The 15,552-nt window shown below is 39.6% G+C and overlaps 1 protein-coding gene across 6 annotated transcripts in view; it reads left to right on the top strand.

Moving 5' to 3' along the window:
* AGAP1 (ArfGAP with GTPase domain, ankyrin repeat and PH domain 1) overlaps positions 1-15,552 on the top strand; it is a 361,066-nt gene that overhangs the window by 303,293 nt on the left and 42,221 nt on the right. For 5 of the 6 annotated variants that reach the window (XM_080347153.1, XM_080347156.1, XM_080347155.1 and 2 more), the window contains 2 exons: positions 8,917-9,071; positions 11,402-11,492. In XM_080347153.1, coding sequence (XP_080203279.1) covers positions 8,917-9,071; positions 11,402-11,492 — 246 coding nt within the window. Of the gene's footprint in view, positions 1-325; positions 404-8,916; positions 9,072-11,401; positions 11,493-15,552 lie in introns of all 6 variants that reach the window. The other variant, XM_080347158.1, reaches the window with a different exon arrangement.

The raw sequence follows: 15,552 nt of genomic DNA on the forward strand, positions 1-15,552 counted from the left end.
TTTTACTTCTACTGGTCTGTTTTTGTCTATTCCAATAGCAGATCCATTTAATCTTGTCAAATCGTGTCATGTTGTAGAGACTTAAAGGATCACTCTCGATAAGGGGCTTTCTGTATTGTCCGTGGATTGGAGAGGCTGTATAGTCCTGTGTGCATTTTCTGTGTGTAGCTCTTCATGTGTTAACAGGCTTGTGCTTGTATTTTACTTCACATGCTATTTTGATGTTTCTTTTCTCCCCCTTTTCATTTATTTTTTTCCTCCTTTTTCTTTATTTTTATTCTCTTTTGTTTTTTTTTTCTCTTCCCCTTCTGCTCTCTGGATGCAGCCAAACGCAAAGCTTGGAAACTAAACCGTGTTGGTAGCCTGCGAAATATATACAGCAGCAGCAGCACCAACACCGAAGGTAACAAACCCACCCGTTTTAGATGGACACCTCCTCTCTTACCCCTTTTTTCAACCCGCTTTTCCAAAAATCTCCTTCCTTGCACCTCTCCTTTATCCAGTGTGGGCATGGAAATCAAATTTGCCCAAAGCATGCGTGCTTTCATCTCGTGTTTGCAGAGTCATTCCAGTTGGTCTTTTCATCTTTTTGTTTGTGCGTTTTATTTTACCATTCATGTTCCTTTCAGCTTACTTAAATTTTGACCTTTCCCTCTAGTCGTGGAGTGGTGATGTTTAAATTACTTCAGGAACCCATTTTCTTCTTTTATTTATTTTTATATATATATATATATTTTCCCTTTCTACATGTGGGCACTCAATGTAATATTTCCCAAGTTATTACAGTTTTTAAAAGTGTTAGTATCAGGTGTAATGATCTGTAGCCAAATACAATAGTGTGCCGTGACATTTAAGTAACAGTCTTAATTTGTTTTGTGCAAGCCTTCTCCATAATGCTCTTTGCAGCTCTAATCCAAAGGCGAGACAGTGCCGGGTCATTTGCATGTGCTACTCTTGCTTGTAAATTCTGTATATTGTTGTATTTCTAAAGGTCACCCAGTGCCAAAGTTCACAAATTGACTTACATTACTTTTTTTCCACCTAAGACAGCCGTCATGCCTTTTGTATAATAGCACATTGAATTTTATTTCCCCCCTCCCCGTTCATTTGAACAACACAATTATAAACTTCCTTCTTCTTTTTTTTTTTTTATTATTACAAATGTGAAAGGTCAGAATTACTTGGAAGCCAGGCAAGGAGAGAAAAAAATACACCTCTGCTACCATCTCCAACAGCATGTAAGAGGGATGGTGTAAGAAATAGGGAATGCAAAATAGGTCACAACTCAGTAATCTCGGTATAAGGGAGGGGGCTTTTTTTTTTCTTCACTTAAGTGCGAACCAAATGGGTCAAGTAATCGCAAGCGCATGCCCTAACACTAATTGACTTATTTTGGAATGATTATAACTGTAATATTTTTCTTAATGTCACTGTTTTCTGGGCTGTTGATTTTAGTGATTGCCAAGCAGTGGCATTAAATCTCTTGTAAATTTTAAATTGCATGCTATTTCTGTAAACAAGTCCCTCTGTTCACATCCTGATCATTAACCTTTGGTGATTTATATCACCGTCCTTTTTTTGCACAATTATGGCTGTATTGCTGTCGGATGCCTTGCTCTCGCTGCCAAACAAAGTGTACGTAGGAAACGAAAGTGTGATTGTAATGCAGCTTGTTAAGGAAGCTTTTTTATTAATTATAATTTTGTTTTATTTCTCAGTGTAAATGTAAAATTATTACCTTTCAGAGGAATAGTTGTAAAACTGTCTCTTTTGATCCTTTTGTTATCTTTTCGAGTATGAAATGAGAAAATAGGAAATGAGAGAAAATGATTGTTGGACATCAGCACGTTTGGGGTTTTTTTTCCAATATAATAGGAAACTAACTAGATACTTTTTAATGATTTGTAATTTTGTATTTATTTGCGATTTTTCACCTCCCAGCCAGATTTTTCTTCTAATCAGTGTGTGGGCACATTTGTTGTTACAGGTTTAGTGCTTGAGAAGCTTGTGATTTTATATCTACCTGTTATTAAATTGCAACAGGGAAACAAGTATAAAGAATTCCCTTGTGTTTTACAGATCGAGATTTCATTTTTCTAGGCCCTATCTAGTTTGAAGAATCTTTTTATCTTACTGATCAAACTAAGTTATAAAAGGCACCTTGGATAAGCATATGGGAACAAGATAGCCATGGTCCAAAGAGTTTTGAGATATATCATCAAAAAGAAATTCTGAAATTTGGCAAATGTATCTTTTTTTTTGGAAGTATTATCCCCCCTAAAAACTGAATGTTCAATGTTCTTCATAGTTTTGCATCTTTGAGCTGGTACCTTAAGCCTTTGTGTGAAAGCTGGGATGGTGAGACATGCAAATGTTGAGTTAATGAGCATTGTAAGTATTAAAAGCCACATGTTTAGATAATTATGCCTTCAAAAAGGAGAATGGTGATAGGAAATGACAGTCCGGAATAACAAATCTGCTTTGGTGTTTAGTGCATGCTTGCTCAATTGCACTTACACCTTTTTACAGACCAAAACTATTCCCATCATGTACAGTTCCATTTTTGAAAGCTTAATCTAGAAAGCATGCTTTCCAATCATTTTCAATGCCAGCCCTATTATTTTTAGGTATTCTGTATGCTTCCAGGTCGCAAAATCTACGACTGAGATGGAGAGATCTGCAGATGTTTTGTAGATGCTTGGCAGAAGCAGGTGTAGGGACAGTCCTCAGTTTGGTGGGTCTCTCGCGCTTACACAGGGTCACCTCTTGCTGTACATCGTGCAAAGCTGAGAGTCCTCCCTGAGTGTGGCTCCTCTCTCTTGGCTGTTTGATAGCAAACAGATTACGTTTGATGCTGGTCTGTCCTGTCCTGGTCCCAGAGGAGCGAGGAAGGGCAGGTTTCTCACAGAGGTGCCTGGGTACGAGATCACAGCTGAAGGACGCAGGGCAGAGAAAAGCGGGGCATTGTACAGCTCTGTCCTCCCTTCTTCCTTCATCAGTTTCATATTTTTGCATGAAATTTCACTTTTGTTCAATTTGCAGTTTGCCTAAAACTCTCCATTTTCAGATTTGGTTTTTTTTTTTTTCTATAGGGAACCACTGACAAATGAAAAAGTCTCACCTGTTCCTTATTTCAGGCAGCCAGGCTTTAATCAACCCTTTGAGTCTCTATGGGGAAAGTATGTGATATGAGTGTGTTACACTTAAAACAGACCCCACTCTGGTTTTAAGAAAAGCTGGAGTAGCTTGTACCTGCTATTATAGCACTGTTACTAAAATACAGAATTATTTTTCCTGTATAAGCAGATTTTGCAGAAGAGGGGAAAGAAATATCGTTACAAAGTTAAATGGCAGTGCTCTGCATGCTATGGTTTAACACATAAAGATATTAAATCCTCATTTTTCCACTCTTCAAGTTACATATGTGACATGTTAAACAGTCCTGCATCAGAGTTGCCAGGCTCTCATGGAAAACTTTTCTTCTGCATATTCTGCATATTCATTAGCTCCCAAAATTCCTTTTTTAAACAAGTTAGTGATCCCTTTGGTGCCGTGGTGCTGTGCCTGTGCAGAAAATTCACTTTTGCTCACCATGGCAGATGGAGAGGGAAGCTGTTTGGAGCACCTGAGGTAAGCTCTGCCCAATACGCTGGGCTTTGCAACGCCTCTTGGTTAAGCAAGCTCTGCAGCTTTGAAACACATGTAATTTTAAAAGTAAACCACAGCCTTGAAATGTGTTAGGAAACACCTAATGCAAGTGTAGACCTTTGTACTATGTGAACAGCATTTAAAAATTACTTCTTGGATTTTTCAAACCACGTCTTGGCATCCAAATAAAACAAATACATATGGTGGGGGGCACTTAGTCCCTTGAGCTAGAAACCCGCCTTTCATCACCAGTTTGTCACTCACGTGTAGCGATATAAAGCAGCACCACTGAAAAATTCTTCCAGTGGAACGCAACCTTTATCAAGAGCTGTGGGCAACCGATAGCAGAGCTATACTGTCCTGATAGGGTTGATTTTCAAAACTAATTAGATTTAGACACTGGGTTTGGAAAGGGGAGAGAAGTATTAGCATAGTCATGCCCAGTGGGACATGGCACAAATATTTCCTTAATTGAGGCTGCTAATAAACATACTTATCTTCCAACTTACAGGGATAATTTACACCAAGTGGCAGAAGGTAATGATAGTTAACATTATACAGTACGTAAATAACATGTGCCTTTGTTGTAAACAAATTGTATATTGTAAACATCTAACGTTGATTGCTAGGGCACCTCGGCAGTTTTTCATTCGCATCCTTTTGACAAGATGAAGGGTTATTAAGGAAGGGTGCTTGAGCAGAAGCGATTTTTGAGAGAGGGAGGAGGGCATGATAAAAAGGGAGTTTAAATAGGTCTCAGCATTACTTGAGGCAGGCTTGGTTGGGTTTCGAGCTGTAACCTCAGCTCTTGAAGGTGCTTCACAGGTGTTTGAAATAGGCCATTGAGAATCTTTTGGTTCTGCACTTGACGACTTGTTTCTGGAAAGTGTTTCCTGTGCGAGTGGCATCATCCACCAGATGTGCACAGTGAGTTACTGTCAATTAGCAGCATCATCTGATGAAAACTCCATTGGACAAAGATGCAAATGCACACTCTGGCATCTAGTGAAAGAGGTTGGTTGGAAGCCAGAAGATGCAGTTTTATTTCTAATTCTTTCAAAATACTCATGTATGCCTACAAAAAACGCAGTAAGCCTGGCAAGGCTTTGTTTTATACCTGTGGGAAAATATAACTATTTTTTGTTTAAAAGCAAACTTTTGTGATGGATATCATTTCTGACCATAGAGTGCCTGGTGGAAAAGGGCCCTTGTCTTCTGTTAATGTCAAATTGTGTTTGTGGTTACCCACCACTGGTGCAAGGTGTCAGTGTCGATTTCTGCAGTTCTTAATATTGAGAATAAAAGATGTGGGAAGCGGAAATTGCAAAAAAACCTGATATATGCACACCATTTAAAATGACTCCTACAGGACACCAGAGGGATAACTTGTTTCTGAACATGTGTTTTCCCTACATTTTAGTTGACTTAATTGAGTTCTCTGGAACAAGTTACAGACTAATTGTATCCTGTCGCTATTTTCAGTGTAGTTTTCCGAATCTGATCTCTGTTACATACAATAAACAAAGGCATTGGTATGGGAATGCAGTGAGACCATACCTAAACGTTTGTTTTTCCTTGCACAATCCTTTGCTTCTAAGAAATCTTATATCTTGTTTTCCACAAGTGGGTGGGCTGTAGCAGTGTCTGTCTTCTGGCAGAGCAAAATAAATCTTAACTTGAGTTAAATGCAGTAACTTTACCATGAAAAGGTGATGGTGAAAACAATATGTGCTGCATAAACAGCAGTACTGTGTAGCTTCTGGGAAGTGGTGTGTAGGTTATGATGGTGTGGTGATTTTCCTAAAATACAGGGATTGCATGCCCACTGCCACTGGTCCTCTGAAAAAAAAAAATCACTTAAGCTTTAGGTTCTGTATCGTCTTAACCTTATAGTTTCAGCTCATTTCCCATCCGAGCCACCCCTTACACTTAAATATGTGTGTATATATATATATATATATACACACCAACCAAACAACAACAAAATTGTAGACATCTCCTGTTGATGGTAACTTCCAAATGGAGATCAGTTGCAGCTGGTTCTTCACACTTTAACCCTTTGTCTGCTGGCTTTCCAGGAAATAATTGATGACTGATTGGCCCATTAACCTTTTTTTTTTTTTAGAAAAAAAAAGTTTGATAGCCTGGACCTGTGTAATGAGGAGGGATTCCTAGTGAAATCAGGTTGATGGCTGAGTTGCTTGCCCCTGAGGATGCAAAATTAGCCCCGCGGGACCTCGTCTGCATAGAAACTGGACACAATTAGCGTAATATCCGGTGTTATTAATGTAGTTTGGAGTAATTGGGCAGGTTGATTTCGACAGGTTGATGGTGCTAAAATACTATTATAGTGGACCTTTCTATGAATAACTGTTAAACGTGGAAAACTGTTTAATAAAATTTTGTGATTGGGCTCACAGGGATTTAAATAGCACAACCTATAATTTTACTGAAGAGTAAAACTGAACAATTTCATTATGCTGCCAGGATCGTCCTGTCCGTGTGTGTGGTGGTTAAGGATGTGTGTGTTCGCTGCTCATCTTCTGTAGGCGTTGCGCTGTGGGTGATGTGGAGCAGGCACTGCTGCTTTGTTTCACAACTGTACTTACAAAAACAAAAACGAACAAACCACAACCTTGTATTTAAGCAGAAAATGTATTATTGAACACATCTTCAACTGGCACAGTTGCTTTTCATCTGAATCTTCGGTGGTATCAGAGAGTGAAAACTTGGATGTTTTTAATAGATCATCAGTGATGACCAAGTTTTCAGTTAAGTTGCTGATGAAACGCAAATCCTTCCAGCCTTAAAACGCGCTGCAGCCATCGTAACCAACGGTGGGGCCGTCCTGAGACAGACTCACCAGCTTGTTACGTGGACTTTGCGATCCAGAGCCACAAAGGCTGTGCGAGGTCTTTGCAGCTTCTGTCACCAGTGCCAGTTGGTCACAGCAGAAAAGGTCAGGAGATGAAACACAGGAGCTGCTCCTTTGGGAAAAGAAGACTGGCATATAAAAGACCAACCACTGGAAACATCTGGAGGTGTTTCCTGAATTGCACTTGTCACCTGAACGGCCAGTTTGTGTCCCCTGCCGTAGGTCTCCTATAAGCAGGGGGATAACTGTGTAGCGTTTCTGGAAGATGAAGCTTGCAGAGGTACCGCTGCAAGGACAGTGTTTGAACCTCACTTTTAAAGGGTGTGCTCGCTGAATTGCAGAGTTAATTTCTCATAAGCCCTTCCTGAGCAAACCAGCTTCATGTATATGATCAGCATTATCAGCAAACAGGAGACAGGAGCATTCGGTGATGCTGCATTGTGATTGTGTATATTTCTTCTAAGGTCTGGAATTGTAATACTGTAAAGTCACCTAGTACTTAAATGCTGGGATGAACTGGTACAGGATTAGTGCAGGATTATCTCTCTGAAGATGCACTGTATATATATACTTGTTGAGTATTAGCTATATACCACGTATACTTGTTATGCATTGAGAAGACAGCCCTGCCACATGTGCTGGAGAAGTCTTCTCTCTTGTCACACCGTTCTGTGTCTTTGCATCCTTATGAGCCCCCCAACCTGCTTCAAAAGGAGTGTGGGGAATTTTTAACTTGAGGTGGTAAGATGCCTGTTTTCTCTAGCAGGCAACTCCTTCAGGCCTTTGGCTTATGTAGGATGGTGTATGGGAGCACGAAGTTTTATCACTTAGAAGCCACTGAAAAGCCCAAGAAAAATAAATATCCTAGATTGGACTCTATAAGGGGCTGCTGCAGAAGACCATAACTGTGCTGTCCCAGAGGAGACAGGGCACAAGACTGAACGTAATTTCTTACATTGTTGAATGGTTCCTCTTCCATCTTTCTCATAAACTCTCGAAAGCTCCGTTTGATAAATATGGCTTTTTCCATTATTTAATCATAGTGTTTTGGATAATGATTCTGCGTGTTTGTTATTAACACAGTGTTGCTAGAGTGAAAAGTAGTTATAGCTGTACAGTTGCATCATTTCTCTTTTTTTTTCCCCCACTTATCCCACATGCTACTTTCTTCAGTAAAACTGCTGGTTCATGCAGCATGAAAATAACCTTTACCTCCATGTTTATTCTCACCTCAAGGTGCAAAGTAACCTGCTATTTTTTGAGGCTTCATTAAAGCAGTGTAGGTGCTCACCTTGGTAGCATGGAGTTTATCAAAGAAAACCAGTTGTCCTACACTTTGAGAAAATGACTGCCAGTGAGCAGCAGTACCGTCGTTAAACCTAGTGCCAGATTTGTCACTTAGCTTTGCATGCTTATGGATGACAAGGTAACGCAGGAGTTTCATGGCTCTGAATATATAATAAGTCATTAGCAGACAAGCAGATGTAAATGCTCTTTCCAAGGCCCATTATGGCTGATGTTCACCAGAACTTTGTGCTCTATTATTCTGTTCCTTTCATGCTTCGTGCCTGCCCTTCCCAATTCCACTCACTCTGTTTCAACTTCCTTGACTTTTTTATTTTATTTTTTTTTTAATTTGACTTCTGTGTCCCATGTGTAGTTGGAGCGTGTGTCCGTTTAGTTCAGTTCTGCTGGTATTTTCATACGCTGCCATCCTCTGGCCTGAATATTTGTCTTTATACTCTAGTAGCCCCAAGGATATTTCATTGACCCTTTCTGCTAGTTCCTCTGATCATTGTCTCATCTCCCATGTCACATGTGAATGTTGAATAGGTTGAACTGATTTTAATCCTGTATTACAGCCCAAAGTATTTATGCTGTAGACAAGAAGATGCACACATCCACTTTTAATACATCTGTACATGTAAACAAGTGTTTGAAGGAAGAGGGTAAATTGTCAAATTTTCTGTATTGTTGACTCTTTATATTTCATTCGTCTTTTAAGTTATTTTGTGATGCACTTCATTTGTTACATTACATAGCTCTTAGCACTTCAGGTTATAATCCAAATTATGCTTGTTAGCTGCTTTGTGTTCAGGAAAGGTATAGGCTCAATACAAAAACCACAAGCACACGCAGGAACTGAATATTTACCCAAAACAGTACTTTATCTACGTAACATTTGGAGAGAAAAAGCAATGGATCCACAGGTCGTTTTCTGATGCATTGTGCAGCTGCAGGGTAGGTAGTTGGATATATCTAACGTCAAACTTCAGTGTCCAGACCTGTTTGTTTTTTACATTGCAGAAATGCTCATCAACCAAGATTACTTAGGCCTAGCTATTGATATCCCTAAACTTATTTTTTTTTTCCCTTTTGCATGTTTTTTTCAGAACAAGAAGAAAACTTTGAGTTTATCATTGTCTCTCTCACCGGCCAGACTTGGCACTTTGAAGCTACCACATATGAAGAAAGAGATGCATGGGTACAAGCCATAGAGAGTCAGATCTTGGCCAGTTTACAGTCATGTGAGAGCAGCAAGAACAAGGTATGGTACACAGAGTAATACCGAAAATAATGGTTGGTTGAGCTTTGAAAGGAAAGCATAATAAGGAAATTCGAATTTTAAACCTGTACTAGCAACATGCAGGTATTAGGCACATGACGGAGCAGCGTTAGATCTGTATGCGTGTCTTGGATATTTCAAGACAGCTGGTGCTGCAGCCTCTTCTACAGGTTATTTTTTACAGCAATTGAACTAACAGATTTCCTGGATTATATTTTTTGCCTTTGGTATTGCTCTTAAGATTTTGACTGAATCTCAGGGTGTGGTCATGGACTTGTACAGCGCAGTCACAGCTGCAGATTCAGGGTTGTTTCAGGCTAGAGGTCTGCACAAGACCCTTTAGGAAAAGCCTGACTCGGAGAAAAGTGGAGGCAGATCCCCAAACTAGCATATTTAATAGTCAAATCTCTAGTTAAATCTACTGAGCTCTCCTGCATGGCAAAATTTAACTAAACATTCTGGTTGGCCTAACCAGAAATGTGCAGTAATGTTCAGCGTTAAGACTCTGCTGTGAAGAAGGAATCACAGGAATCAAAACTAAGCTGTTGCTTTTGTGTCTGTTGCTTTATGAAGCCTATGCACAATTTTTCTTTAATTACATTGAATTTATTTTTTTTTTATGTTTTTGTGCCTCAACTAATAGAAAGCGAATCCTGAAACAGTTTATCAAAGCTTTTTGGGGGAAGATGAACATTGCTGGAGAGGAACAGGCCTTCTACCTTGCAATGCTTTCATATGATGACAAAAGTATTTTGTTCTCCTTTCCTGACAAAATAAGTAAATAAATGTTTAAAATCTGAGACTTCTTCAGCCATTGCTCATTTTTGGAAGGGCAGGAGAACTTCTGCTTCTTGAGTCTGTATTTGCAAACACATCACAACTAGAGAGCAAAGTGTTGAGTGGTAGTGGAGGGAGAGAAGTGAGGAGTAATTATTCAGACATGTAGATGCTATAACATTATCTACCTAACAAGATGTCATTAATGACTTTTCTATTGTGAGGAGGAGGCTCATATTCTGAAATGAATGCCTGCTACCAGGGTAGATCAGACATCAGTAGTTATCATCATCATGATATAAATTACTTCCCATATTGTTTAAAATGTATTTATTTCCAACATGTATTTCTGAGATAGAGAAAAAACACCGGTTATGTTTTTTTTGTCTTTCATGGATTTACACATTCAACTATATGTGTTAAGGGAGCACAATAGAGGAAATTTGTACATTAGCACCTACATAAAATTACTAGTACAAAAGAGGAAAGAGTGGGTGGTAATATTTACTATGCAGTACTCACAGAGTGGATTGGCCTTTGTGTATATTAAATATTCTTTTGAAAGGAGATAACCGATTAATAAGAATTTACATGTACAGGGAGCTTTTTGGATTGTATATTAAACCCACTACGATGCTCAGAAAGGTTTTTTTCTTTCTCTCAAATATTACTGAGGTCTCAAAACATGTCAGAAGTACTAGATTAAATAGCAAAGTGCATTTGGTTGGAGAGGTTTAGTAGGTGTTCTATGGATAGATCAGGAGGGCATACCTCCACATGGCCATGCTTAAGACCTGGTCCTCATCCTGTTTAAATCAGTTCATTGCAAAGAGACCCTCATGTGCTGCAGCTAACAAATTCCTTCTGAGAAAGCCCACAAGACAGTTTATTTGAGTAGAGCTGAACTTTTTGTACATCGTGACAGTCTTTCCAGGTCCAAGTAGAGGTCATTGGCAGGCCAGCATGGAGAGGATTTAAATGGGAGCTGTCTGTAAATCTGACCTTTTGATGATAAAAAGGTTTCAGTTGCTTTTGCAAACCATGCCTTAGTCTTCATTAGCAAAAGCATACACATCAATAAAAGAAATTGATTTTATAAAATAATACTCTTATCTAATTTATCTCAAGAACCAAACCTACACTGTGACTACTGTTCTTGTGAATAGCAAGGTTGATTTTCAAGCTTGATTTTCCTCTGTGTGGTCCCCTCCAGTTGTTAGAATCCAGGCTGGAGACCCCAGAGCGCTGGGAGCTCCTGCCCAGGGTGGAGAGCGCCCTGGGAGAAATCCTGAGCTATCAAGAAACATGGGAACAAAGAGAAGTCCCTGCTTGGCAAGCGCAGACTTGCAGTTCTTGTGTATGCCGAAGTATCACCATGGCTTGAGAAGCAAACTAAGGATTTTGAGGGTCCTTGATCACGTTCATTCATTCTTGGTCTAGGCTTTGGGTTTTGCCCTTCGTTCAGCTGACAGTTGTGTTATCTAATTTTATTGGATTTTTATTTGTTGCTTATGCATTTCTTTATGTGTCCACAGTCCCGTCTGACGAGTCAGAATGAGGCCATGGCCCTTCAGTCCATCAGGAACATCAGAGGCAATTCCCACTGCGTGGACTGTGAAGCACAAAGTAAGTACGGAGACCTGCCTTCAGAAAACTAACTTCTGCCCTTGGCTGAAACAACTTCTTGGCCGAGACTTAGGTGAACGCTTGCCATAGGCTTTGTCTTTTTCAGTATTATGTTCCAAATGTTGTCTGTACGTTTCTTCTTCATTATGGAGTTTGCTTAATCAGGCTTATTTTAATTTGTATTTAATATACACTATGTCAGATGCATCCTAATTTTTTCTTCTTCTTGTTTCACATGCCACTTTAAATGTCAGCATTTCTTCACTTTCCTTTGAAGAAAGGGAAAAAGAAGTTTGCTGTTTGACATCAGTTACTTCTATTTTCCTCGTACTTTGTGTAGAGGGGCCATGTGTGCCATGGTAATATTTTCAAAGAGGTACAGCTTGATTGGTGTTTTTTTTGGTTTTTCGTTTGCTTTTTTTTTTAGGATTACTTGTCAGAAGACACCAAAGTCATTGCTCATTATATCTGGATACTAGAAAACTGATTTGGGATATTTTTTTTCTCCCCTTTATGCTTCTTTCCCTTTTTTAGATATTTTTTAAAACATAGTGTTCAGAGAAGTGTTCTCGATAATACTTTGAGCTGCGGTTCACCTCACTAACCCCAGCTGAGGTCATTATTCTGGTGCTCTTTAGTTCCAGGGGTTTGCAACAAAGCCACAAAAAGGAAGTACTCTTCCTCTAAAGCAATTAGTTGTAGAAGAAGAAGGTTTGAGAACTTGTGCATTTTTATTTCTTTGGTATTTGAAAGTCAGAACTTTTCTTGTGATTTTTACATGTGCTTAAAATGGAAAAATATTCATTTATTTTTCTTTGAGTATAATTTCTTTTAAGACTTGCCCTTTAGGATTTGGACTACTGGTGTAAGACATTCTAACATCCCAGTTAACTTTAAAACGAACATTCATACATAAGCACCAGTGCTTTTGCACAACTAATTTTCTATCTGTATAGTCAGCAATTTAGCTGATTCAGTTGTCCGCCAAACAAATGTGTTGTCGCCTGCCTCATCCTCAGAAGGCTTTAAGGAAAGGTGGTTAGCACATTAACAACCATTTAAAATAAAATAGAAGATTTTTCCAGTCCACACCAGCAAAATGCACTTCATGTACAGACTGATTTTAATTGCTGCTTTTGTAAACTGTCAGATCCTTGTATGCCATCCATAGGAGATGGATCAAGAAGAAAGGCAGCTGCCCTGTCCCCAGCGGTTCAGCGCATGGGGATGTGACCCCTGGCTGGGCTGGGCTTTGAGCACCAGGGCTGGGATGCTGCCAGAACAGCTTGTTGACCTGCTGGAGGGAGATCCCAAAGAGCAATTTCACAGGGACTTTCGCAGACAGAGGGAAATAATGGCAACACTGATAAATTAAGGTCTTTACCCTCCACTGGCTAGTAATCCAGCATGCAATAAACATGCTTTGGCTGGTATTTTAAAATATACAGCCCAGAGTCATTCTTATTTATTGGTGTTCTTTCATACTAACATGGTGGTCATTCAGATTTACACCAAAGTTTTGATATAGTTTAAGTGAAAGTCATATAAGATGCTGTGCTGTATATGAGAAGGATGAGTTCTTCAAGCAACCTGAATGTGTATTTAGCTCGTTTGAAGTAGTCGCTGTGAGCAGACCGCAGTGGGAGTGGTACCGATTGTCTGTCTGTAGAGCTCTGAGTGGCATTTTCCTGGACCCTGCTGACTGGTCACTTTTTTTTCCTCTTTTTCCCATTTTGGCCAGGTTGGTTTTCTTCCAGGTTGCTTCATGGGACAAGCTGCCCATGCGTTCACGGTGCCAGCGGAAAGGATGTGCCAAGAACATGTTTCTGGGAGAGGGCAGGGTGGGACTGCCCTTTTTGGCAACACTCAACACTTGGTTGTGTAGCTTCTGGGGAAGGAGGGCTGATTTTGGAAGCTGAACGGAAACCTCTTAAATTTTTGTATTTTTGGAGATAATTTGTACCCTCTTTAACTCTTCTTGCTATTTGGCCTCCGTGGTTATAGGGCCACTGTCTTTCCTTCTGAAAAGTCTGAGATATTTCCAAAGTGATGTATCTTAAAATGTAAACACTCACATGAGATCAACCTCAGCTTGCTGCTTTTTCCGCTGGGCTTTGCTTTATTTCCTTCTTTCCCTTTCTGCCTCTCCTGGGCAAGTCCTCACCCCCAGAGCTTTTAGCATCACAAATACCGGTGCTCTTATGGAAAGCTTACGTAGTTTGCATCTTCACAAAGCCAGATGTTTGGGAGCAAAGGGACATGAGATGTTGCTGTCCCTCAGCTCTATTCAAGAGCCATCAATCTTCCACTTCAGAAGTCTCATTCTTCCTCTTTCTGGAGCTCGTTTGCCTTTTTAGCACTTCATCACAGCACTTTGTTTCACCAGGGGATTTCTCCCTTGTTTTATGTTAATCAGCAGCAGCGGTACCAGCAGCATCTCTGTGGTGCCAGCCTTTGGTCCTTTGGCAAGCTCAGCCTAAAGTTTTTCAAAGTCCTTTTTTAAATGTTCCCATCCCAGAGTAATAGATAAGGCAAAGTGGTCTTTAAGTGCTGGGGGTTTTGCCCAAGGAGATCTCCTTTCATGTCTCAGAAGGAAACTGATGTTGCATTTTCCCAGAGTGTGGGAGTCCCAGTGCTGACTTCTATCTGGAGAAGGCACTGAAGTTAATCAGATTTCTTAGGCAAACCCAGCTAAATTTCTGTCCCCAAAGGATTTTAGCTCTTCCAGCCTTAGTACTTAAAAAGCAGACCAAAGGATAAATATGAATCACTCTTTGAAGATATCTGGACAGCATGGAATATTAGGTCTTTTCTATTCTAGAAGAAAACTAGGAGTACTTTAAGAGGGAAGGTCTCATCATGAGTTTTCTAGTTGAGGAGTCTAGTAACTTACCAAATACTGAAGTAATAATTTGGGTGGCCCTGGCAAGCCTATCAGACCCATCACAAGATTTAATTTTATATTCAGAATAGAGGAAAAAAAACCCTTAACTTTTCGCTCCTTTGCTGCAACCTTTTGCAAGATGCCTTCACCTCCTGCTTCTCCTTCTTTTCCTGGCTCTTCTCTTCCTCCCTGTTCCGCTGAACTTGTCAGGATTTAGCATGGCAAAGCCTTTCATCAGCAACCTCATGTCCAAAGGGAAGAGAAGATGGTGGCGAAGGGGTTATTGTCCTAAAAGACTTCTTCAAAGAGCTTCCACCTTCAAATAATCAATCTGATTGAGTTGCAAGTCAAAGTGGGGAGGAGGTTTTTAAAAAAGAAGAGAACGAAACACCTTTAAGAATAGGGATAGGTGACAATTGTAATCTGGTAATATTCAGTGATGTAAAAAGTTAATGGTTTTTTGATTAATTGTAAGTAAAACAAAGGGAAATTAACGTTATAGCACCTCTAGCTGCATTGAATGGGCTTGCTTTCTTTTACCATCAGATCTGGATGTATGCATACTGGAGAAAGGTTTGCTGTGTGATTTTAAGTGTTCTGAGCATATTGCTAGCATCAGCAGGAAAAGGGAGCTGATTTTCGATTATTATCTTGGGGGAAAAATAAAATAAAATAAAATACAATAAAATAAATTAAAATAAATTAAAAAAAAGCAAAACCTGAATAGTTGTGGCTTACTAACCATGTGTGGTTCTTTTCTGTATAAATCAGTAATAACAATTTTCAAGCATGAGATTTATAAAGAATCAGATATCGGAAGAGGAAGATGCAAGTAGGAGCAATGAATTGCAAACAAGTACATACCTGAGCATGTAATTTACTATAACTTGCCTTAATCATTGGTGGGTGGTGACTTCTGTGGTCTAGCATGCATCCTTTTGAGAACAGTTTTTCATGTGCACACAGTGAAACCAATGTCATGAGTGACATCAGGTCAGGTTTTTTCCCAGAATCCATCAAGTGATGCCACTTGTCCAAGCTCCTCATCAGAGCCCTGTCTTGTTCTTTGTTATTCAGGTATAAACAAGATGAACAAGTCTGTTTTTTCACTGGACGTCTGTAATGAGTTCAACACTTGCTTGTCTTAGTTTGACACCTTCAAACTCAGCCGTGTGT

Source organism: Nesoenas mayeri, assembly GCF_963082525.1.
Source record: "Nesoenas mayeri genome assembly, chromosome: 6".
NCBI lineage: Eukaryota > Metazoa > Chordata > Aves > Columbiformes > Columbidae > Nesoenas > Nesoenas mayeri.